At 37.7% G+C, this 26,382-nt stretch overlaps 1 protein-coding gene across 4 annotated transcripts in view; it reads right to left on the reverse strand.

The window, feature by feature from the left end:
* Positions 1-254: 254 nt before the first annotated feature.
* Positions 255-26,382, reverse strand: part of arhgap32a (Rho GTPase activating protein 32a) — a 32,890-nt gene continuing 6,762 nt past the window's right edge. For 3 of the 4 annotated variants that reach the window (XM_067366031.1, XM_067366033.1, XM_067366032.1), the window contains 20 exons: positions 24,345-24,432; positions 24,159-24,253; positions 23,968-24,052; positions 14,520-14,606; positions 13,683-13,820; positions 11,206-11,298; positions 10,597-10,719; positions 10,432-10,509; positions 9,169-9,250; positions 8,749-8,898; positions 8,545-8,647; positions 7,938-8,082; positions 7,763-7,845; positions 7,031-7,138; positions 6,789-6,934; positions 6,480-6,681; positions 6,228-6,373; positions 5,571-5,645; positions 4,624-5,274; positions 255-3,293 (listed from right to left, as the gene is read on the reverse strand). In XM_067366031.1, coding sequence (XP_067222132.1) covers positions 1,039-3,293; positions 4,624-5,274; positions 5,571-5,645; positions 6,228-6,373; positions 6,480-6,681; positions 6,789-6,934; positions 7,031-7,138; positions 7,763-7,845; positions 7,938-8,082; positions 8,545-8,647; positions 8,749-8,898; positions 9,169-9,250; positions 10,432-10,509; positions 10,597-10,719; positions 11,206-11,298; positions 13,683-13,820; positions 14,520-14,606; positions 23,968-24,052; positions 24,159-24,253; positions 24,345-24,432 — 4,933 coding nt within the window. In that variant the 3' untranslated portion in view covers positions 255-1,038. Of the gene's footprint in view, positions 3,294-4,623; positions 5,275-5,570; positions 5,646-6,227; positions 6,374-6,479; positions 6,682-6,788; positions 6,935-7,030; positions 7,139-7,762; positions 7,846-7,937; positions 8,083-8,544; positions 8,648-8,748; positions 8,899-9,168; positions 9,251-10,431; positions 10,510-10,596; positions 10,720-11,205; positions 11,299-13,682; positions 13,821-14,519; positions 14,607-17,758; positions 17,941-23,967; positions 24,053-24,158; positions 24,254-24,344; positions 24,433-26,382 lie in introns of those variants that run through there. The other variant, XM_067366034.1, reaches the window with a different exon arrangement.

Here is a 26,382-nt window from a genome sequence, read left to right on the forward strand (position 1 = left end):
TGTATGTTAGTAATTTAACTTCCTGACTTGAAGAGTCAGATTAAAATGCTTTAGGGTGATAGTGCTTGGTATAAAATGTCAGCCCAATAAACCTTGAAAGCAAAACTGTCAGGATTTTGTCAAAAGAAACAAAACATAATGGTCTAAGCACTGATTACATTAGGTGCAAGGGTACTTGTCATGATTTTGAATAAATAACTTTAATGAGAGTAAAGCAAAGTGAATACATTAAAAAAACAAAAACAAATCGAGAACAGATAACAGTAGACTTGTTAAAAACTAAAACAGCAGTTGATAAAAACAGCATATATGTATGTAACCATGTGATGATTACTACCATTCAAATGAACTAATGGTTCGAATGAAAGCTCACTCACATCTTTAACTCAATGTAGACAATCAAAAAAGTGAAAAAGGATCATGTTTAAAGTGCCTGTTACATAACACAGACCAACTATAAAGTGCATGATTATAAAATTCAGAGGGAAAAACTTCTGGGGGGTGGGGGAGACTATGACCTTTCATAGTTATTATCTCAGATCATATATGCTGATGTCATTGACATATATAACTGTGTGTTTTTTTTTTTTTTTTTTTTTTTTGATGTACCATCACTGTGGAATCAAACATTCTTCACCCAAAAACACAAGGCAGTGGCTCCTATATATTGCTCCTGTGGCAAACTTTGAAAGCCTTTGTTAATTTTTCTTTATTAAAGACCATATTTTGATTATTTTTGCAACCTCTAGTAACAAAATGACAACATTAACAACACACTTCAACAAATCAAAGTAGCAATAAAGCCACGATAACCCATTACCATAATGTATGAGTGATATCTCAAATTTACGCAGTTTGCTTAAGCCATTTGAACTGTAATATATAGAGTATACAGTGAAAGACACCCTTCAGTGAACAATTAAAGCATTTTTAAATTTTTTAAATATTATTCTAATTTGATTAGCAATAGAAAACCACTGCCCTGCAGAGTTTGTATATTTCTGGATAATAATTTATTTATTTAATTTTAGAAATCTGTCATTCTGCATATATCTGCATCTCAGGCCTGAGCTCTGTCTTGTGAAAACCTGCGTGGCCCACAGCTGTGGAATACAGTCTGTTACTATGCAGCGGCATGCAGCCGTAGTTCGGGAAAACACCAGAACTTGCTCGGCTGTTCTTAGGGATTTTCGGATGTATAGACACATAACTTTCAGAATAGTCAGATGGCACAAACATGCTACGAGTTCTTGTCCTACTTTGGGAAGAGAACGAAAGTCTGTGGTCCCGCTCCAGGGTAATTTTCGCTTGACCATTTGGATGGCGAGTTTTTACACTCTGCGATCTCTTAGACCTTTGAGGGTCCCTGCTCATTGCTCGAATGTACTGGTAGTCCTCTTTGGAGTTGCTGAGAGTCTTATACATCAGCCTGTCTTGGTTGCGGTGTGCGACACCAAAGCTATCGCTGGACCCGGTCTGTTTGAAGTCGGGGCAGCTGTACTCCTTATGTAGGGTCAGGTTACGTGGCAGTGCTGTGGACTCGAGCCTGTGTTGAGGATAGTTGTGCATTGATCGACTCTGCTTCATTATAAGAGCTGACTTAGATCCCTGCCCACTACCATGCCTGTCTGACTTCGAGGGCACAGGCATATCAGGCTCAGAAAGTGGGTGCTCTGGGGAGTAATGGGACACCATGGTCACCCTGTATTTCCCATCAGCCCCTTCAGTTGAAATCAGCATCTCCTTCCCAGAGTTTGACCTGCTCCTAGTGTGCATTGTTTCTTGGCACTGACGGTCGCCTCTTACAAGATGGGGCTGGGACACAACTGGACCCGACAACCTCTCCTTGGCTGCGTTTTCCTGCCTAATGGAATGTCGATCAGATAAACCTGAATTAAAAGCCCTGTAGAGAGAAGGGTTCTTCATTCTTGGCTGGAGACCGACATCTCTGGTCATGAAATCTGACTCATTGTTCACTGGGAGGTTGCGTAGAGGCTTGTGGTAGTACTCTGTACTGCCCATAACCTTTGATGAACGAGAAGGCAGTTTGCTGAGTGTGTAGGAGAGAGTGTGTCCATGACTGTCCTCCCGATATTGATTGTATCGAGCCTCTGAATAGGGGCTGTACCTATACCGAACCTTCCCATCTTCGAAGTAAGGCCGCACTTGCTGGATGTCTGATGCCGGTGGTTTTTGGTAAGGTTTCCTCTGGCTGCCTTGATTCTGGAGGAAGAAAAACTTGTCCTCTGGTGGAGTGTGCATTGAACGTACCCTGCGGATAGTGGGGTAGACGGAGGCTCCATCCAGCGGCGGATACCTTGGTCCTCCATGTCTATAGAGACCGACTGAGGAGTAGTCTTCCCGTTGACCTTTATATTTAATGGACTGGTGTAGGGATCGTGGTGCAAGGGTATTGCAGTAATTTCTTGAAAGAACTCTGGGATGGGGACGCCCATCGTCAGGCTGATAATAAGGGGTACTTTGCCCGACTGGACTTGACCAGTGTTGAGGGTAAGCAGACCTTTGGTCTCTGGGTTTGTACTGATACACTACACTTGGTGGAGTGCTTGAAGCTTGTGGAAGAACTTCATGCACTGAAGCAGGCATGGCTGTTTCCGCCAATATGGCTCGGAAGTTGGCAGCATTAGCAGCCTGCTTGTTGTGCAGTGCATCAATGGCTGAATGACTATCCAAGGAAGAAAATCTCTCTGAAAGAGCTGGCTGTAAACTTCCACCTACCTCCATCTCAGCATCAAGGCTTGATCCACCTCCATCTGTACCAACTCCAACATGGCGGATGTTATCTCTCATAGTTGTCTGGCTCTTTGGAGCCAGCTGAATCTCTGGATCTCTGCGAGAAGAGAAACCCTGGGAGGGCACATGGGTGCACTGGCCACCAGCTGGTGCATCACAGCCATCAGAGAAGCTGAGCCCGCTCTCACTGCCATGGCAGGCGCAGGTGCTGCGTAGGCTGCCTCCATCGGTGTGGCTCTCAGTAGACATGGTGCTTGATGGATCTGGGAAAGTCCTCCTAGACACATACTGTTCCTCTCTATCAGAGGATGTCTGTAGAGGAGGAGGAAACTGGAGTGTGAAAAGTGGGTTCTGATGATGAACTGGAGAAATGGGTGTGGGAGGTTCAGAGCTTCCACGTTTGCTGAGTCTAGTGGCCTGCTGGGCAGATTCTGCTAGTGCTAGAGCTAGCCTACGGGCAGCACTCTTTACTGAAGGCTGGGGAGTTATGAGAGACACAGACCTCACCAAACCAGGCGTACATTCAAATGTCACTGCACCTAGAGGGAGAAAAACAAACCAACACTTTTAAATAGAGGAACACAGGACCAAAATAAAATTTAGCTTTGCTAAATTCCTGGCTTTCTCTTGCAAATATCCTATCTTAAATGTCCTTTTCCACATATTCCATTAGGTCAAAGGCTAGTTTTACTAAGATTGTTAGCTTTCTCTCATCATTTTAGAGGGTATGCATGTGATGTCACAGTCTGCCAGAGTGCCTGCGGTTACACCCACTCAGTGGCAAAAAGACTGAATAGCGACATTGGTTTTCAGCGTGTATGCAGCGAAAAACACATAAAACACATCTAAAATGGAAAAGAGTTTTGTGATTGACTGTACAAATAGATTTGACAAGAAATCTGAGGTATATTTTTACAGACTACTGAAAGCTACAGAAAAGCAAAGCAAATGGATCTCTGCAAGTCACAGAAACAACTGGACTCCAGGCAGAGAAACATGGATTTGCAGTTATCATTTTGTGTCAATATGTTGAATTTTGAGATAAAAATCATATCCTACATTGCATTGTTATATATTTGTATTGACAACTCAAATATTTACCAACTTTTATTCTGCATAATTGGATGTTTTTAATAAACAGATATAAAACTATACCAATTTTAGGGCTGGATGACATGACGATATAATTAACATTGATATGAGTGATCACCCAGATTTAGACCTATCTACAGTATACTGCATTTATATAAAGAGTTCACAGGCAAATTTGCTTTATGTATTTCCCCGGCATTGAAATCAGGCACATATACATGTCAGGAAACACGATTCCTGGCAGCATGTCAACATCCATGGACCATTAGATTTTTGGTAAGTTGTAAGGAACACTGCATCGAGTCCAGCCTTTAATGATCATTTGTTTTACTCCCGTTTTCGCAGTTTCCCTTATAAATTCAGTCGTTCAGCAGGCTCTGTTGCCACTCAGTTCGGCTGAGGGGGCGTGTTCTGGCGGGAGAGTGACATCAATGCATACCCTCTATTAGTTGTCTCTATTCCTTCAAGTTCAATGCTAGCTTTGCTAATATTGTGTTTTTCTTGCTAATCTTTCTTGTTAATCCAATAAAACATAAAGTACAACTTAAAAAGTATTAGGGGTGTAAGATTTATTCATAAACTTTACTGTTTGATTTTTTTCAGAATTAACAGCTTAACACATTCAGTTACTGTTTTAGGGAAAGTAAACAAAATAATGAGTGTAAGTGTTGGGTTTGGCAATTTCTGTAGATGACACTTGTAGCGGAACATATGTTCCTTTTTATAAACGCATATGGATAATTTGAGCATTTGGATGAATGTAAGGCTGCCACTGACCTGAGTCTGCTCTTCTGTGCTCCTTGACATCTGCAGATTTATTTTCTGCTTTGCAAAAACTTGCAGAACGCTGATGGCCTTCACCACCTTTCACGGACACACTGGGCTTTTTCACAAGGGACATAATGTCAGAAGGACAGGACACAGTACTACTCTTTGCTACTGAGCTCTTTGTTGTGCCTACTTGACCAGTCTTAGAGGTGCCCACCTCCAGGTTAGTGGAGGCAGCTGGCACTTCAGAGGGTTTGTGATTTGCATGTTCTGAGTGCAGTGGGATGAGATCAGGTGGCTGGGAGGGACTTGTGACTTTGTCTGAAGGCTCTGACTCAATGAGGCTGGCTCCCGCCTTCTTGCGACTGCCTCTTTTCTTCCTGTCAGGTACTGTGGGATCAACAGGCTGCGTGGACTGAAAAGCCAATGGATCTATGTCTAAGGAGGCTATGCTTATAAACTCAGCTTCTGCTGCAGCATGGGGTGGAGATATAAGAGCTGGCACACAAGAGGAAGAGGAAACAGTGTCCTTCTTGTGGTCTTTGAGACTGGACCGGGAGTCTCCAGTCAATCTGCTCTCCAACAGATCCTCATTAAAGGAAATTGACAAAGCATCACTGGTGGACAGCGGTCTACGTGGACGATAGATATTTGAACCACCTGAGCAGAAACAACAGAGATTAGCCTATGGATGAATATACAGTAACAAGGTGTACAACAGCTGATAAGTCACTGGAAACAACTGTAATAAAAGGTTCTGTATAGATGCCCTTTCTCCTAAACCGCACCAAAGACATGTCAGCAAACCCAAAAACGCATTAACTCAGAGACAGATGTGATATCTCAGGAATTAAGTGTTATGTGTCAGGCAGTGGAAATATTTTTAAGAGGTATAAAAGAAAAACTTAAAGCACCTTTAGGTATGGAAATGGAATAAACTGAAAAATGATTTTTACCCTCAAAGTTATGTGAAGAGGACAGAGATTCTTCACTTTTAGCAGATCTTAGTGTTCCAGTGTCTCCTCTTCCACCTGTAAAAATGAACCACAGTTCAATTTACTACATTTTTATCCTGCTGACTACATATGCATACAATACCATTCAAAAGTGTGGGGTCAGTACAAAAAAAAAAAAAGTATCAGGCTTTCCACAAAAATATTAAGCATCAAAGCTGTTTTCAACATTGTTGCTCAAGAAACATTTCTTATAATTATCAAATCAGCATATTAGAATGATTTCTGAGGATCATGTGACACTAAAGACTGGAGTAATGATGCTGAAAATTCCGCTTTACCATCACATGAAAACATTACAATTTTAAAAAAGTTATTTTAAATTCCAATAATATTTCAAAATATTAAGGTTTCACTGTATTTTTAATTAAAAAAAAAAAGAGGATTAAGAGATTTCTTTCATAAAACAACAAAAAAAAATCTTACTGACCTTAAACTTTTGAACAATAGTGTGCCTATGTATGTTTCTGTTTTCTATTTATGCATTTGAGTGCTGAATCTAGTGTGACAATGATGACTAAAAATGCCCTCTAGGTTAGGCAGCTCACTAGGGTTTGGAACAGATATAGGTTTATATTAAAAAGAGAGTCAGTGCTGCACCTGGAAGGGGTGTGGTTTTCATCTCATTAGGCTCACTGGGATGGCGGTGCAGTTTGGGCTTGGCAGTAGCAGAAGACTTTCCCATATTAAAGAAGGAAAGCCAGTTTCCCACGGGAGATTTCTTTGCTTTGGTTGAGCCCTTCTTCCTACATTTACCAGCAACAATTTTCAGTTACTACTCCACATCTTAGTTTTTGCTTAATGATAAAAAAAAATAAATAAATACACTAAAACCAGAACAAACTGACAGACCTCTCAGAAGGGAAGTCTATGACGGTGTGGAACTTGCCCTGCAGGGCGGCAGGCCCCTCTCCCACATCGATATACTTGCTGTCAGGAGACACGGGAGAGATGAGCTGGGCTTGAGTCCGGGCCTGGGCTTCCTCCAGAGAAAGCAGCTTGGTGGATGGAGAGCTCACCAGTAGTGACTTTGGTCGAGCTAAAGTGGTGTGGCCTGTGGATTCAGGTTAGAGTTATGAGCTCATTTAAGATCCTCATTAGTAGAGTTTCATCTAAAAATCAATTCTGGTGGGAGGAGAATTGCCGAGGCTCATTTCTCACCTGTGCTATGGCGGATCAGAGTGCTGAGTTTGGGACTGAATAAAACATCGACGTGATTAAGGATGAACTCCACAACAACCGACTGAACACGCACTTCCATGAAAGCAGAGGTGCCGCTGAAACACGCTGACTCAATCTGTTTAGACCTGCAATATCATTGAGGGACGGATATATTGACAGATAGTTTTCCATAAAAAACATATTTACAGATAAATTTACCCAAAAAGCACTATTGAAGTCACCTGAGAAGATTTGGAGCCCAGACAATAGCAAGGTTCTTGCAGTGCATGTTGGTGACGGCACTGTACGTTCCCATACGGGATAAATGTCTCATGAGAAACTCAAGAGTCCTGGAAACAAAGCATAAGAAGAAAGATGTCCATTAATATCATTATGGGATAGTTTGCCCAGAAATCATTTACTCTCCCTCATTTCATTCTTTTTTTTTTTTTTTTAAGGAAAATATTTTCAAGAACATTTTTGTCCACTGGTTCCCCACTGACTTTTTTTTATGACTCCGATTTATTTTTGGTGAGTTTTGATAGTATAGAGTGGACAGGAAGCAAGGTGGCAGAGAGAGGGGGACGGGACCAGGAAAGGTCCAGGAGCCGCGACTCGAACTCGGGTCGCCCAAAGCGCAGGGGTGCTGCCCACGAGGCTATCGGTAAAGATCCCGCTGACTTTTATTGTATGAAAAAAAACTGTAATGTTCTTCAAAATAACTTCTTTTGTGTTACGCAGAAAAAGAAAAGTCATACAGGTTTGGAATGACATGAAGATGGGTAAATAATTTCTATTTCAGGTGAACTATCCACTTAAATTTAAACAGGGATGCATTTCTTTTTTGCTTTCTTTTTATGCATCACATATTTTCCCAACGCTTAATGAGCACAAAAAAAAGGTAATCATCTGGTAAAAAAAGAAAACTGCAATTCTCTTTCTGAGCAGCAGAGGATGCTGTGGACTCATCTAACCTGTAGTGTGGGGGAGGCAGCTGCTGTATGACGTCATGGACTTTGACCAGCCTCTCCTCATCAGTGGCTGCCGATACAGCATCCTGGGAAAATATGCCAAAACGTCATCTCTGTGTTCCAATATTGGTGCTACACACAAATTGTTGTATCTGTGTTGCGGTAATTTGAAGCTTACTGAAAATTTCTCATATAGCTGGTAGGTCAACAGTGGGTTGGGAAGCTCACGGAAGTAAAGTTTGCACAGCGATCCCACCGAATGAATGTCCTGGACGTAGGTGTCCTTTGTGAGATCTGGAACATGCTCTGAGTCAAACTCGTGCCTGCAGACACAGGAAGTTGATTCATTTTCTTTTATACTATTTTTTTTAACTGTATTGAACTTTCTGTTCATCCAAGAATCCTAAAAATGTGGCACAAATGCGTTCAACATATTTATTGAGTACCAAATTATCATATTAGAATGATTTCTGAAGGATCATGTGACACTGAAGACTGGAGTAATGATGCTGAAAATTCAGCTTTGACATCACAGGAATAAATAAAACTTTAAAATATATTAAAATAGAAAGTTGTTTTAAATTGTAATAATATTTCACAATATTACTATTTTTACTGTATTTCTGATCAAATAATTGCAGCCTTGGTGAACATAAAAGACTCCAAATCTTACCAACCACAAACTTTTGAATGGTAATGTATATATACAAATTTTTCATACTACAGAAAATATTATAGAATGTATACTACATTTTTATTAATGAGGTCTTATAAATAAACCTCACCTCAGTTTCTGAATGTTAGAAGAAATTCCAGACAAGCGGTAAATTCCATCCACGACTCCATGTCTCTCAATGAACTCAGTGCAGCTTCTGATGACCTGTGGAACTGTTGGACCAACACACATTAAATCTGCACTTTCAATATGATTTTCACAAAATTACATTTCAGTGAAAGATTTAGATGCTATAATGCCTCTCTCCTCTCACCATCATGGCCTGAGTTAAGCAAATGTTCTCCGAGGTCACAGCCGAACACTCTCTCTTTCAGGATACCTCGCTGTTTCAGCTTCTGCTTGGTGGGACGTGACTTCATGAATGTGCGCAGAAATGTGATCAGCTTGCCATGCTTCTTAGACACTGCAGAAAATTTAAATAAAGCTTTCAAATCAATATTGCCAGCTAGTAACCCCTCTAAATATCCTAAGCCTGATATAAAATTTCATTTGAAATTGAATAAAAATCATAATGCAGTGTTGGGTGTAACTAACACATTACAAGTAACTTGAGTTATGTAATCAGATTACTTTTTTCAAGTTACTAGTAAAGTAAAGTCATCTCTCTAAGCGAAGAAATTTAGGGTGTTACAATCATCTCTATTTTACAATATTCTGGGCAAAAAGTGTGTACCTGGTTTGGCCAGTGAGCTGGTCACATTTGAAGGGATTTTCTCACTAATTATTTCCACACATTCAGACGGAAAGAATCCCACCTGTGAATGGAAAGATAAAATGCTTAATATCTCACTTCATTCCACCAAGGGCAAAATTACCATAATTACTCTCTTTAAACAGTCTGAAATCTCTTAAAGACACAGCTGTGAATAAGTCTGTGAGTCCCTCTGTACATTTACAATCTTGCTGCAGCACAATGCGAAAACATTTTTTATAGCCCTGCGTATCATAAGCAATTACTTTATGACACGTTTATCACCACCAAGAGAAACATTGACTGTAATGAGTAATGTGTAATGTTTTGACTCAGATGTGACACAAAAAAAAGGTGCAAAAACATCTCAAATGTATAGTAAACCTAATTCTAAAGCGATGACAGTTTTCCAACACATATGGGCTTTTTAATGAAATTACACATGCAGTGGAATAAACTGCAGTGCCATGACATAAGAGGAATATATGGTAACTTTATTTTGAAGAATATTACAATATAAAACATACATTTTTTTTTTTTTTTTAAGAAAAACTAAACATTAAAACTTAAAGGATTAGTTCACTTTCAAATAAACTTTTCCTGATAATTTACTCACCCCCATGTCATCCAAGATGTTCATGTCTTTCTTTCGTCAGTCGAAAAGAAATTAAGGTTTTTGATGAAAACATTCCAGGATTTTTCTCCTTATAGTGGACTTCAATGGCCTCCAAACGGTTGACGCTGTATGTCCTATGCCTTCCCTATTCAACTTACAGAATGAACGCGGCACCAGTTCCGTTTTTTTCCATAAGTAGAATAGGGAAGGCGTAGGACATACAGCGTAAGCTTTTTGAAGAATACGTAAAGCAGAAGAACATGCAAGGCGATCATTTGTGTTTATAAAGCATATACAGTTGTATTTTTTCCGAAAATGACCGATCATTTCTCTAGATAAGACCCTTATTCCTCGTCTGGTATCATTTAAAGCCCTTTGAAGCTGCACTGAAACTGTAATTTTGACCATCAACCATCTGGAGGCAATTGAAGTCCACTATAAGGAGAAAAATCCTGGAATATTTTCATCAAAAACCTTAATTTCTTTTCGACTGAAGAAAGAAAGAACATCTTGGATGACATGGGTGTGAGTAAATTATCAGAAAGTTTATTTGAAAGTGAACTAATCCTTTAAAGACATAAATAAAAAAATATTATTAAAATAAAAATAATGCAGTATAATACACCCACTTGAAAACCATGTTTGCCCCTCCACCAGCCAGTGTCTTCTTTAGGAGGCATATCAATAACTGATACTATATCTCCAACCTTTTGAAGAAAAATTACACTTTAGTTACTAATACTCCAAAAACTTACTACAAACTAAATCCATATAAAATACTACTATAACAATACCTCAAAAGAGAGTTCATCTGCTGCTTGGGCGATGTAACGCTTTATGACATGGGCCGCAGCTACAGCGGGAACATTAATAGATGATTCATCGTGAACCAGCAGGTGGTTCCCTTTGTTATCAATCTAAGAGAGTGAAGAAAGACGTATGAAAACATATGAACGCATGCATATAATCAGTAACCAATAAAACACCTTATGTAGTGATTTCATATTCCCTTTTACGATGGCCTGAAAGATGCAACGTCAGAGTGGAAAACACACAAGACGCTGGGAAAGAGCAAGCAAACAGCTCATGCGACTGGGAACGTTGAGGCAAGTTGAGTCAGGCGTCTCCTATCCTTGTTAATGACTAACTACATATAAGAAAGTGGGTGTGAACTGTTGTATTATACGCAGAGTCTGAAGTCTGTACTAAAATGGAATTGTGTTTTATGAGACATCAGGAGCAATTTACTGTTGTTAAAGCAAAGGTGTGAAACACACCTCTTTTGTTAAATACACCACGCCATGGTCAATTTGCTGCCAATTGCATCTGTATTTAAGAGGCAGGATTTGGGGAGGCAGCCACAGGAAACCTTGTAGGTTAAAAAGCAGGAGTGACAATTATACCTCCATCCATGTGAGTGCTGGCCCGCAGTTGATCTTGTTATCAGCGATGGCTGAGAGACGGGAAATGTATGCAGTAATCATCTGGGAAAGTGTCTGTGGAGAAAAGAAGGGATTATAACCAAAGAGACAAGTTTCAACACTCTCATTGTGGTCCCTTTGAGATATAATCCATTGATCCAACACAATAACTCTGTTACAAAGCCTAGTGAGTGGCTTTGTTGTCTGCCATCTATATAGGAAAATACTGTACCTTCTAATGGAGCATTCTAACTGAAATAAACCTCACAAGAAGAGATTTGGCACATGCTACATAGGGAGCAACAGTATGTGACACATAAATAGATAGATAAATAAATAGAGCTCTGCACAGGAAGCAAGTCACTAGTGAATTAAGTCACTATTAAACAAGTTATAGTGCATTTGGAAAGTATTCATAGCGCTTCACTTTTTTCACATTTTTTTATTTAAATTCATTATTGCTGTGTCATTATTGCAATACCCCATAATGACAACATGAAAGAATTTTGTTTGAAATCTTTGCAAATTTATTTATTTAAAAAAAAAAAAAAAAACTTTGTTGAAGCGCCTTTGGTACCAATTACAGCCTCAAGTCTTTTTGAGTATGATGCTACAAGCTTGGCACACCTATTTTTGGGCAGTTTCTCCCATTCTTCTTTGCAGGACCTCTCAAACTTGGATCAGGTTGGGTGGGGAGCGTCGGTACACAGCCATTTTCAGATCTCTCCAGAAATGTTCAATTGGGTTCAAGTCTGGGCTCTGGCTGGGCCACTCAAGGATGTTCACTGAGTTGTCCCGTAGCCACTCCTTGGTTATCTTGGTTGTGTGCTTAGGGTCGCTGTCCTGTTGGAAGATGAACCTTCACCCCAGTCTGAGGTCCAGAGCGCTCTTGAGCAGGTTTTCATCAAGGATGTCTCTGTACATTGCTGCATTCATCTTTCCCTCGATCCGACTAGTCTCCCAGTTCCTGCCGCTGAAAAACATCCTCACAGCATGATGCTGCCACCACCATGCTTCATTGTAGGGATGGTATTGGCCAGGTGATGAGTGGTGTCTGGTTTCCTCCAGACATGACGCTTGCTATTCAGGCCAGAGAGAATTTTGTTTCTCATGGTCTGAGAGTCCTCCAGGCAGGCTGTCATGTGCCTTTCACTGAGGAGTAACTTCAGTCTGGCCACTCTACCATACAGGCCTGATTGGTGGAGTGCTGCAGAGATGGTTGTTCTTCTGGAAGCTCTTGTTCTCCACTGAGAAACGCTGGAGCGCTGTCAGAGTGACCATCAGGTTCTTGGTCACCTCCCTGATTAAGGGCCTTCTCCCCCAATCACTCAGTTTGGAAGATCTAGGAAGAGTCTTGGTGGTTCCACACTTCTTCCATTTATGGATGATGGAGGCCACTGTGCCCATTGGGACCTTCAATGCTGCAGAAATTTTTCTGTACCCTTCCTCAGATCTGTGCCTCAATACAATCCTGTCTCGGAGGTCTACAGACAATTTCTTGAACTTCATGGCTTGGTTTGTGCTCTGACATGCGCCGTTAACGGTGGGACCTTATATAGACAGGTGTGTGCCTTTCCAAATCATGTCCAGTAAACTGAAGTTACCACAGGTGGACTCCAATCAAGTTGTAGAAACATCTCAAGGATGATCAGTGGAAACAGGATGATCAGTGGAAACAAGCGTTGAGTGTCATGGAAAAGGCTGTGAATACTTATGTATTTTTTGTTTTTTATTTTTTATAAATTTGCAAAGATTTCAAACGAACTTCTTTCACGTTGTCTTTACAAGGTATTGTTTGTAGAATTTTGAGGAAATTAATGAATTTAATCCATTTTGGAATAAATGTGGGAAAATGTGGGGAAAGTGAAGCGCTGTGAATACTTTCCGGATGCACTGTAAATATTTGCAGATATGATATATGTCATATGCATAATGCATATATATAAGCAAAACAAATACTTTTTTGCTTTAAAGTCAGCATGAAACGGAAGTTCTTCCCTTTTGTGGCATATATCCCAGTGAAACAGCTTTTAAAACAAGAAAAAAAAATGTAGGGTGGGACTTGATTTTGTCAACTGGGAATTGATTGGATAGTTGGATTGTTGTGGTTGGTGATCTCATGTGAGTGACAGGTTGTCCCACCCTCACGCCAGTAAACACTTCATCAGAGTTATTTTGATTAAAGATTATGGGAAAAATATTTCCTAAGCCAATGCAGCTGAAAAAGTGGGCGGGAACTGTTCCATTCTATTGAATAAATAGCCGTTTTTAATTAGACTGAACAATTTATCAATACTTTTCAGTATTGAATGGATTACATTAACACTTCCATTTTTGTCCAACATTTCGAATTTTCACTACACTTAATGCATTGCATTCTGGGATTGTCTTCACCAAGGATACATGCAGACAGTGTACTCAATTTTTAAGCTGCGACTACTTATACGAGGTGAACTTACCACTGCTTTGTCCTTCAGGCTGTCTATTCGGGGCAGTTCAGGAAGCTGAGAGAATCTTCTATCATAGATACAGAGGTGGAGGTGCTTGTCAAGAACACGAAACTCTTCATATGTACGCCTCACTATCCACTTACGACCCTAAGACACATAAACAGAAAAAAAGAGAATAAACAGAGTCAGACTGACGTTCAAATCTCCTTGAGACATTATTGAAAATGGATGATCAAACAAAAGTGGTTTTCAAAAATATTTTCCAAAATTCTTAATATTAATAAAGTCATAATTATGGTATATGGCATATTGTAGACAATGAGATTTGCTTCAGTTGTGAGGGATGGTTCAGAAACAGTAGAGCAGGACTCTTTCTAAATCCGTTCAGCTCTCACACTCACAAGCTCAAAAATGGGCTCTGAATTCATATTTTTAGAAGCTCTGTGAAGGAGTACAAAACCCTCCCAGGGCAAAAAACACCCCCATTGTCTTGGTATGGAAAGAAATGCAGGACCAAGAGTATTTACATTTGCAGCTTTGTCTTCATCTTGGCCTCAAAATCCTCTTTGAAAATCCTGTCTTTTCCTAAATCCGGATGCATTCCATGAAACAGATAAATTGCTCTGCAAACTGCATGCGGTTGGCCTGCCTGTTTGATCTGAAGCTCTTAAAGGTCTTTTTATAACTTCACCATTTTTCCTAGCATGGCAGCGGGCTTAGCTTTTGCTCTGTTGCCATAACAAATCAGTGATCCTGAGATGATATTTTTTCTCCTCTGTCACACAGTAAGGGCAACAGAGGTTCTAGTTTTTGAGATTTCTTTCCCCCTGTGTGAAACAAGCTTACCTGACAACATATCTGGACCAGATACACTAACTCCTTTGACTCCAGGCCATTGTGTGTGAGGTCGTTCTGATCCTCAGATAAAGACAACTGTGAAGAGATAGATTCTGAATGTTATTATTCCTTAATACTCCTATTATATACAGTATACTCACAAAAATTAAACAAAGAGAGTATTAAAAGGTACATACTAAGTTCTTTACGAACCATACATCACAGTATTCCTGTGTTGAATTTTCATTGTAAACAGTGCAGCGCTTCTGGGTTCTTGGTCATTATTGGCAGACGCATACGTTGTGGTGCTCATGTGAACAGCATCGGCCAATACTAAGCTGGCGTACGGACGTAAACACGGAAGTGCTGCACTGTGTTTACAATGGAAAATGCGTAGGAGATTGAGAGAGTAGAGAGGTAATTGTTGAATAAATCGTTATTTTTGTCTTGTTTTTGAGCACAAAAAGTATTCTCACCACTTCATACTGTAACATTAAGGTTAAACCACTGTAGTCACATTGACTATTTTAATGATGATGTCTTTAGTACTTCTCTAGACCTTGAATGTGGTAATTTCGTTGCTTTCTATGGGAAATAAAAACCTCTTGGATATCATCAAAAATATAAAGGGTTAGTTCACCCTAAAATGAAAATTCTGTCATTAATTACTCACCCTCATGTTATTCCAAACCTGTAAGACCTTCGTTCATCTTCAGAACACAAATTAAGATATTTTTGATAAAATCTGATTGCTCAGTGAGGCTTCCATTGACAGCAAGTTCATTTACACTTTCAAATGCCCAGAAAGCAACTCTAGACATATATAAAACAGTTCATGTGACTACAGTGGTTCAACCTTAATGTAATGAAGCGATGAGAATACTTTTTGTGCACCAAAATAACAAAATAACAACTTTATTCAACAATATCTGCTTCATGAAGCTTCGAAGCTTTATCAATCTTTTGTTTCGAATCAGTGGTTCGCAGCACGTGTCAAACTGCCAAAGTCATGTGAACCATTGAAATTTCGAAACACTTATGATGTAACGAAGCACTGATTCGAAACAAAAGATTCGTAAATCTTCGAAGCTTCATGAAGCAGTTTTGAATCACCCATCAGCACAAAAATATTCTCGTCGCTTCATAACATTAACGTTGAACCACTGTAGTCACATGAAATATGTCTTTCTGGGTGTTTGAAAGTGTAAATTAACTTGCTGAGCCATCAGATTTTATCAAAAATATCTTAATTTGTGTTCCGAAGATGAATAAAGGTCTTACGGGTGTGGAACGAAATGAGGGTGAGTAATTAATGACAGAATTTTCATTTTGGGTGAACTTACCCTTGAAAATGAAGATTTAAAAAAGTATTATTGACACGTCCTGTGATGGTCATAACACTAATGTAATAAAAGTCCCGCTTAAGATCAGTTGGTCATTGCAACAAATAACTTTACTTTAAAGTTAGAGGAAAACTACACACACACACACACACACACACACACACACACACACACACACACACACACACACACACAATTCTTACAAAATTTCACATTTCAAAGTGTTCAAAAGTGCTAAAATACTTGTTGGGCCAGAGTGTATGGCCATTTAAATTTAAATAAAACTGAAAAAAGTATTTATAATTAGGATAAAATAAATACAATAAACATAAAATTCAACAATTGACATTAAACTTGTCTTCAACCACTTTAAATAACAGCCAATACAAATCTAAAGACCTAAAAACATGCTTAAAACAGTAAAAAAAAAAAATATTAAAAAAAATATTCCAATTTCATGACATAAAACAAAACTGAAAGGATTAACAGCAATAATGGCAAGTAAAACTCCGCTATCAGCTCCAGAGAATGAGAGAGATGACAGACACATGCTCCTCGCTGCAGCTGGAACTGCAGTTGTGGCACAGCTCAAACATGATGATGGATTTTTAAGGCTGCAGAAACAACAGGCCCAGATGAGTGACAAAGTCAACAAGAGATCTACACACCACATACAAGAAAAAAGAAAAGGACTTCAGGTACACCACCCCTTCAATAGTGTCTGATTCTTTCTAGTTTTAGAAAGCCAACACATCAAGGAATATTCCCAAAATACTAGCATAGCAGTTCCAGTGCAACTTCATCAAGGCTTTTCCTCAGAAGTTTCCACAACTGGCTGATTATAAAACATCACAACATCTACTTGTCCCTGCAAATGTGATTTCGACCCTTGACTCCAAAAGCTGATGTGATTCAGGGGTTTCAATATGTAAATGAAGCATCCAGTCAGGCAAACTCCTCACAGAGGCAGTGCCGTCTTTGTAGTGTCTGCTGTAATTTACTTCTCTGCATCATCTCAGTAATGCAGACTCCTCATGCATCATTCAACACAAACACACACACACACACACACCAGCCTCCACATCAAAGAAAAGAACTGCGACCCTTTAATTGATAGAAAATGCTGATCCAACACTGAGCCACTTCAAAGGTGCATTAAACAAATGAAAGCATTGATTATATATATATAAAACTAACAGAAACTTACACAAGCATTAATGACCTACTTAGCCATTGCAGTTCAGTAAAGTAATACAAACTGCAGGATAAGCACTTGATCTACAGTAGATGTGTCACCAATTTCCCATAAGCACAAATAAGTCCATTAAAATAATGCACACTAATGTATTTTTACATCCTAATGCATCTAACTGAATTAGACAATTTAGGATCAACAAAACTGGTTACAAAACACAAAAGCACTGAAAATCATTTTTTTTCCTCAGTAAAAGCATCTACAAATAAATCAATAAATAAGCTTTAACAAAGTCAATTTATTTGAAATGCAAAATTTTAAGACTTCTTGTCATAGATTATATCTTAAATTAAATAGATTACTGTTTCTGTTTTAAAACTAAATCTTACATACATTAGTGAATCAAAATTTGCCAATGGGGTAAAAAAAAAAAAAAAAAAAAAAAATATATATATATATATTATAATAATAATAATCATCTTTTCTTACACAATTTCTGTGGTACTATGAGGGGGAAAGACAAAAATACTCCAAATTAAGAACATCCCAAAAATTATGATACACAGTGTAGTGTAAAAACAGTAAAGTAGTAATAGTGCAGTGTAGTGTGTATAACAATAGTAAAACCACATGACAAAGAAGGCAAGCATTTTAATTTCCTTAAAATGGTTATAATTCTTCCTATGTGAATGAGACTGATGGATACTCACTGATATGCCGTCTGTCTTGTCTTATCAGCACGCTCAGGCCCATTCTGACAGATCCAACCCAAGAGTCCCCTATCGTCTCACACCTGCCTTTCCTTATTCAGCTCTCTGCTGATGTTCTGCACGGCTGCTGCTGCACGCAGACGCAGTAACCCGTCACACACGCCCCCACAGACCAGCAGCCTGTGCTCAGTCAGCCCAGCTCATCAAAAACAAACTGCCAGATTTAGAGCGGAATGAAAATCAGCAGTGTGCTGCAGTGAAAACACGTCCTGTCTGAAACACAGACCTTTTCCAATCTTCGTCTCCTGCAGTAGAGGGATGTGCATGATGCTGTGTCTAATAACAACTGAGGAAAAGGACAAATATAGAGAAATAGAGCACCCCCCTCCCCTCCGCCACAACCATCTTCTTAGCCCCTCCCTGCGCTGGATGTTGGTCCTCCCACTGGATCCATGCAGAAAGGAGCTGTGCTCTAAGATACAGACCTCAGAACAGGATATATGCATCGATGTTTTGGGATGAATATTTTACATTTGACATCCAGTGATGACCATTTAACAAAATAAATATTGTAAATAAATAAATAAATAAATAAATAAATAAAATTAATTAATTAATTACTATTATTAATAATAATATTATTGCATATACTCAATTATACAAAAAAAAATCTAAATTATCATAGAATACATATGATATATATATATCATATATGTGTGTGTATGTGTATGTGTATGTGTATGTGTATGTGTATATGTGTATGTGTATATGTGTGATATATATATATATATATATATATATATATATATATATATATATATATATATATATATATATATATAAAAAACACACATACACATACACACACACACACACATATACATATATGATATATATATATATATATATATATATATATATATATATATATATATATATATATATATATATATATATATATATATATATATATATATATATACATACACACAACTATTCCAAAATGTCCGTTTGGTCAAGTGTCCTTATAAGAGCAGACTTAAACGAGTTACATAAAGTCTTAAATGAACGTAAAGAGTGAGATCTGCGTCACGCAGCAGCAGCTGATCTTAAAGTGACAGCAGCCACTAATGCTGTCTGTCTTTAAAAGTTAATCAAAGAACAAAGGTAACAGAGAAAACTACTCACTGCTCTTGACTTGACTAAAGAACTTCTGTAGCTTTAAAAAGGATTCATCTATATTTAATTTATAATGTATGCAGTGCAGACTGATTGATAATTTTATTCAATTTCTGTTAGACAGGTAAATATGACATTTACTATGGGTTTTTACTATTTACTATGAGTATTTACTAAAAGATGTTTTATTTTTCGAAGCATAATAAATGTAAGAAAAAAAAAATTGATAGCTTTGACTTACACTAATGTTAAATGGCTTCAGCACAGCCCGCCTGCCATCCGTCCGCCTCTGATTGGCAGCTCGATATACAGAGGGAAAATACAGAGGGTGATATTGTGGCAGACAAAGGCAAATCTGCCCTGTCAGATCCGTTTTTATTGGGGTCGTTTGGGAAGACGAAAGCAAGGGAGCGTCAGAAGAGTTTGATTCATAGTAAAAGTAGCTGTGATAATTGGCGATGACATTGGGGGGGGGGGGGGGATAAATAAATAAATAAAGAAAATCATTCTCATCGAGGCATGAGTAGCTGTATTAGTGTCAGTGATACTGACCTTCATTCATTAAAAGATGCTATTAAACAAGTATTTAAAATATACTGTCTTTATGTTGTTTTTACATTAATTTGGAGATTAACTGTAAAAATAATTACATTATCAAATATATATATAAAAAAAGGGTATTAAAAACTTAAGTGTTTTGTTTTTAAATTGTAATATATATATATATATATATATATATATATATATATATATATATATATATATATATATATATATATATATATATATATATATATTTATTTATTTATTTATTTATTTATTTATTTATATTATATTATATTATATTATATTATATTATATTATATATTATATTATATTATATTATATATGTATGTATGTATAATCTTAGTCTGAATATGATAAACTGAAGTGAGAGCTGAAAATTGCCCAATGAGTCTATGTTATTCTGACCAAAATCACTTGAATGTACATTGTAATTATGATTTTGCAAGTAGGAACTTCCCGCGAGTCATCAATATTTTTGGCTCATTTTCCCAGAAGAGAAAGGCTATAAATTTTAAATGTGCATGTTGTTTTGACAACTTCAAAGAGTAAACTCACATATAGATGGCCTAAAAAAACATTTAAAACCTGAATGCTGTGGTGAAAACTCTACTCGAGTCTTTCCAACCTTACCATGACAAGCCCTTTCTAAACCACTGGTTTGGAAAATTCCTCTAGTAAAAACATGCCATTTTTTTTCTTCTTTGGCTGACTCTCTGAAAACCTGAGATCATGTTCGAATATCATCTCAAAACTTGTTGTAATATCGAGTAAAAGCACATTTAAGTTTGTAGCAACTGAAAATGGGTAAAAAGCAGACGCCAAAGGTCAACAGCCACAACGCGAGTAAACTGATTGTTTACGTCACACAATCCGTGGATTAAAATTCCACTTGAGTAATAAATTCCAGCAAAAGACATAAAGCCATAAACCAAGAAGAAATTCCTCAAGTTGCATAAAAGCTAGAAAGAGTAACCCAGTGATCTTGAGTTGACCTTTCTCCATCTGGAGCCACAGCCCATCAACGGTACAGTGCCATAATTTACACAAGGGATGTCAGCAATTCAATCACATGTCATGCACCTTCCCCTAAAGAGGAGTGCCAGGAGTCTCAGAGATCAGAAATTAATCAGGCTCCATGAATATGATAAATCATATAATCCAGCGCTGACCCACTTTATAACGTAGATCCTGGATCAGGATCCATCTATAACATATTCTACGAGACTTCTTGATCATGAGTTTTCAGTAAAACTGATTTGCTGTTTCATTACAAAATCTTGATGCTCACCCAGTAGTATCATCAGCCATGCAGATTAAGCTCAGATAGCAAAAGTATCAATATTTCAAGATAGATCCACCTACTGGAAACCCTTTTCTCACACAGGTCAGCAGCACCGTTTGTGGAACCTGCTGAAACCTGCAGGTTTGGGTCCATTCTAATGAAATGGTGGTGAGTGAGGACTGCAGCGCCACATGAGGCCCTCCTCTCTGTCTGAGGTGATTTATAGCAGATAACAAAGAGACTTAATCAATGTCCCAACCAGCTGCTGATATGGAGATGTTCTGAGATCAGTAAAAGCTCATTACAGAATCACTGAATTTGGCCCAGTTCTTCTTCCATCTCTCTCTGCACTAGAGGAAGAGGCAGGGATCCTGAAAGCTCCTCTGTAAACCTGAGCCGAGGAATGTGGAACATTCACACCACCTCTGGGAATGCAACAAAGGTCTACATGAAGACACCACAGAATGGATGTTAACTCAATCCCCTATTCTAGGACTGAACACAGACAAGGTTATTCTTGCAGTCTTCCATATACTTTTTTTTAGCTTAAACCACATTTAAATGAACGTCATTGTATTTAGACAATAAAATATGAAACCAGAGTTAGCTGTTGGCCAAGTGTTTTGGGGCCACTTTATTTTGTTTAGGAGAGTGATTTATGTTTCACTAATAATATTAATATTAATATGTCTTCATACATTTTGCTTTTAACATTCCTAAAACCTAATATATGAGTTTCTGTGTAATGTGATATCTGACCAAATGACCTGAAGGCAAAATGTGCATCTCTCTCACATATTTCATCTCTCATATGCGTGAACAAAATGCACACAGTCAGTGTTAACATAAAATAAGACAGCTTAAAACAAATCAAAATAACATAATTAATATCAGTATTAATATTAATACAAGTAGAGTGTAAAAAAAGATTGTTTTTAAGTTATTGAAGTATGTTTTACAAGTACTACTTCAGTCTTTCTACTGAAAAAATGTCAGTGTTGACAAAATAAGATAGATTAACATACAATAATAATAAAAATATTAATAATTAATGTTAATATTATTACTAGTACACTGTAAAAAATGATTTTTCAAAGTTGTAAAATATAGAAGAGTATGTTTCACAAGAAAGTACTACTTCAGTAACTATCTAGATTTTTATTCTTGCCAATTTGGATTTTTTTGACTAAAAACCTTGCTTAGATTTATGCATGATGTATTATGCATTATGCATGTTTAGATATTTTAAGAAATGTATTTTGCCCTGGAAAAAAAGTGGCAAAAAATATTTTTGTAATGCTTAGCATAAAATTCATCTCCTTCAGCTCATATATTATGATCTTTTAGTTTTGTTCAGTTGTCCTTGGTACAGAAAAGGTTTCTATCAAGTCTATTCTGTATATGAATTTTTTCTAAGGAAAAAAGACAAAAGGCACCATGACATTGTTAAACTGCTAAAATATGCCCATGAGCTTTGAAAACAACAAAAGAGATGCAGTAATAAACATCATTCCTTCTTAAACATGTCTTATTTAACTGCCAAGTTTGGAGCTGAGTATTAGTGTTCTGGTACATGCATGACTCTGGACTCCTCCAGCCCCCGGCCACTGTGCCAGCGTGACGCACTCAAGAGATTGAATGCAATCTAATAGAACAGGAGTCTGTGTGACCTTGAGAGCTGAAACACACAAGATGATGGAGGCGCAGAGCACAGAGCTGTGAGACATGGAGGTAAACCTCCTGTTCCTCAGCTGTGACACCGTACCCTGTTTATGATGCATTGAAACCAACACCCTCGGCTCTTAGAACAGTACATACAGGAAAGATTGAGGAGGGGCTCGGTGGTATTTACTGGAAACTAAATCTGCTGCGCTCTGCTGGAACCCATCAGCATAGCAAAATCTGACTGGAAGAAAACGTGTTTTGGGCCTATGATGAAATAAAAATGAAGCCCAGTATGATGTTCTGAGAGACTGTATGGGGAGAAGAGGGGCAGCAGACTGACCACAAAAAGAAAAATGAAATACAGCGGCAAATATGGAATGGAAATTACATCTTTCAGTTAAAAGTGCCAATTGCCTTTCTGATCAAGTTTTTTTACTCAATAACGCACATAACTGGACTAGGCTAAAAGATATTTTTAGTGCGATTTGAAAAAAATAGTTTTTAGTTGCTTGAGGGTGTAAACAAAATGGCTGCCAAGTTAACTGACTCGCCTTAAAGGGACTTTGTTCATTAAGTATGTCTGCATAAAACTAATGCAAATCTCCATTTCCACCATAGCTATTAAATGTCATTAATCATTATGGTTACGGTGACTTAGATATTAACATATGACCTCACACATTTACATATTAACACATTAACATACGCAGCATCCTGGCCCGTGCTGTTAGTGCAAGCTAGCCAGTTTGTGCAATCATACCAGAACATTTGCATAAGAAGTCTTAAAGGCACAGTAGCTATATATAAAAGGTGTAGAATATGGCCAATTAAAGCTTAAGAAAATTTACATTGCCATTCAAAAATTTGGGATCAGAATGGCCCCCTTTTTTTTTTTTTTTTTTTTAAAGAAATTTAAAATTTTATTTAGGAAGGACACATTTCTACAATTACAATATTTATATATATATATATATATATATAAATATAAATATAAATATAAATAATATAAATATTATATTATATTATATTATATTATATTATATTATATTATATTATATTATATTATATATATATATATATATATAAATATATAATATAAATATAAATATATATATATATATATATATATATATATATATATATATATATATATATATATATATATATATATATATATATATATATATATATATATATATATATATATATATATATATATATATATATATATATATATATATATATATATATACACACTTGTATAAATTTAAGGGGATGAAGAGGGTTTTTAAGGGGTTTTCCACAGTCTAAAGATCCTATTTGTAGGATGGCAAATAACTATACAGAGGCCAATGTGGATTGCTTGTAACTTAAACCTCAGCCCTAATTTCAACATGATGGATAATCTGCCACCACAGAAACCAAGACCAAAGCAAAGAGCCTAATTAACACATTCCCGTCAACCATGAGTGATCATGGCCTTCAGCAGGACTGCATTTACCATAAAAACCCTCACCTGCACAGAGCCAAAGTCAACAATCTCATAGTGGAAGTGGGCACATTCTGCCAGCCTGGGAAAATGGCCTTTGGTGAGGGACAGTCTGCAAAACAAAAAGAGCTCATCAGTATTCTCCTCCGTAGGTCTGAAGGAGACAAAACAGAAAATGAATTCTGTAGAAACCTTCCCTTTATCATATAAACACCTACTTTTTGACGTTCTTGACCTTCATGCTGGCCGTACTGACACATGAGCGCAGAGAAGACTCTGCAGGCAGATCATGGACCATCGGCGCTCCTCGTGCCTGCATATACGAACACACACACAAACAGATGATTACACAGCACTCCAAACGCTTGAAGCGTGACATACAGAAATCCAGTACACAGACGCACCATAACAGCAATGGCGTCCTCCCAGCCTGCAGTCTCTGCTGGCTGCAAGCTCCTATCTTCCTCCCCCTCATCCTCCTCTGGGTGGGGCCTTAAAGAAAAGAGAATCAGAGAGGGGTATGTTGAAATAAGCTTATGCTACGACATACATACATTCCTCTGCATAGCATCATTCGGCACAAAGCAATAACACCAATGAAATTTCTGAACTAGGATTGTCTTAAAGGAATAGTTCACCCAAAATGACTCGTATTCATATTACTCTTCTGTAGAACACAAAATAAGATGTTTTGTAAAATGTTCATGCTGCTCTTTTCCAATCAATGAAATCATTTGGTGATCAAAGGTTATCAAGCTCCTTAAAGGTCATCCATATGACTAGTAAACTATATTCCAGGTCTTCTGAATCCACACAACAGCTTTGAATGAGGAACGGACCAAAACTTGCAGGCTGGAATACACGACACGACTTTTGCCCCGATTTGCAACCTGGAGGAGTCAACGCTAGTTGCAGAAAGTCATGGCGTTCTGAAGATTTTGGGTAGTCAGAGTTAAACAATTTTACAGAATATCGCATAGTGTATTATGGGCACAAACTCAGAATTTTTAACTTTAGATCAAATCTGTTTTGATTTTTAAAATCATGTAGTGTATTCCAGCCTTAAGTCGAAAAATGATACTTCTGTCGTAATTTTCAAATCTCATTCATTGTTTACGTATATATTCAAACTTGGAACCACAATATGTCACAGCACAAAAAAGCTATCGTATGACCTCAGAAGAATTGGAATATAATACACAAATCATATCGACTATTTTTACGGCGCTTTTCAAAAGAACATCTTTTGTGTTCGATAGAAGGAACAACATGTGATGAGTAAATGACAGAATTTTAAATTCAACATTAAAATTCACCCCATTTATTAGGGGCCAAGCACCTATTGTATCTGTTGGCGTTCTTTTTTTTTTTTTTTCTTCTTCCGCTCTTGAGTCTATAGCAGCCCATAGAACTGTATGGTAAAAAGTTGTGAAATTTGGCATACAGTTAGAGGACAGTCTGGACTGTGTCCATAGCAAATTTGGAGTCTCTAACTCAATCCCTCTAGCGCCACCAGCTGTCCAAAGTTGTACTTTTATTTATGTTGATAACTTTTGAACCGTAAAGGTTAGAAAAAAAAACTTTTTCCCTCTGATTTCTTAGCTCAAGACGAATCAATTGCTCCACCAAGGCCGTTACTCTGATTTTCACGAAAATTGAACCAGATCATGTTCAGACCATGCAGACAAAAAGTTATGGAATTCAAGTTGATTCCTCAAACCGTTTTCGAAAAACATGTGAACGAATTGTACATAGCGCTTGCGAAAATAGACATAAGGCTGTATCTCTGCAACGCTTTATCGTATTCAGACCAAACTTGGTACATGTCATCACAAGCATGACCTGAGGCAACATGCAGCGTTTCGGCACAGTGCCACCTACTGATCCGGAGATACAAAAAAAATTATATTTTTACTTATAACTTCTGATGGGTTTGTCCAAATTTGGTCTCGGGGCATCATGCCGAGTCGAATGATATCCAATTTTCCCATATCGGACATTTTGGCCGTTGGCTATTTCGAATTATGTGCTAAAATGCTGTATTTTACGAATGCATTAGCGTATCATTACGAAACTCGGTATGGGTCTGTAGCACCATGCCCTGACAATACTACCACAATCTTGTGGTCAAAAGTTAAACAAAATTTACAAAAATGTTAATAACTTGAGTAAATTAACAGATTGTAATGAAAATGGTCTCAGTGCATTCCTTGGGTCATGCTGATAACAAAGATTCAGTCTCTCTAAACACCATTCCGAGAGCCAGCGATGCTCTGATTGGTCAGACGGCCCAGTCTGTTGTGATTAATCTACCACCTACAGCCCATGTCAGAAATGAAACTCCCATTACCATATCTGAATTTCAGCACTAGAGGCTTCCTCAGCATTTGATACACAGTGATGCGAACAGTAACAATGGTGTTGGGTTTACCATATCAATTT

This window comes from Chanodichthys erythropterus, chromosome 17 (genome assembly GCF_024489055.1).
Source record: "Chanodichthys erythropterus isolate Z2021 chromosome 17, ASM2448905v1, whole genome shotgun sequence".
NCBI lineage: Eukaryota > Metazoa > Chordata > Actinopteri > Cypriniformes > Xenocyprididae > Chanodichthys > Chanodichthys erythropterus.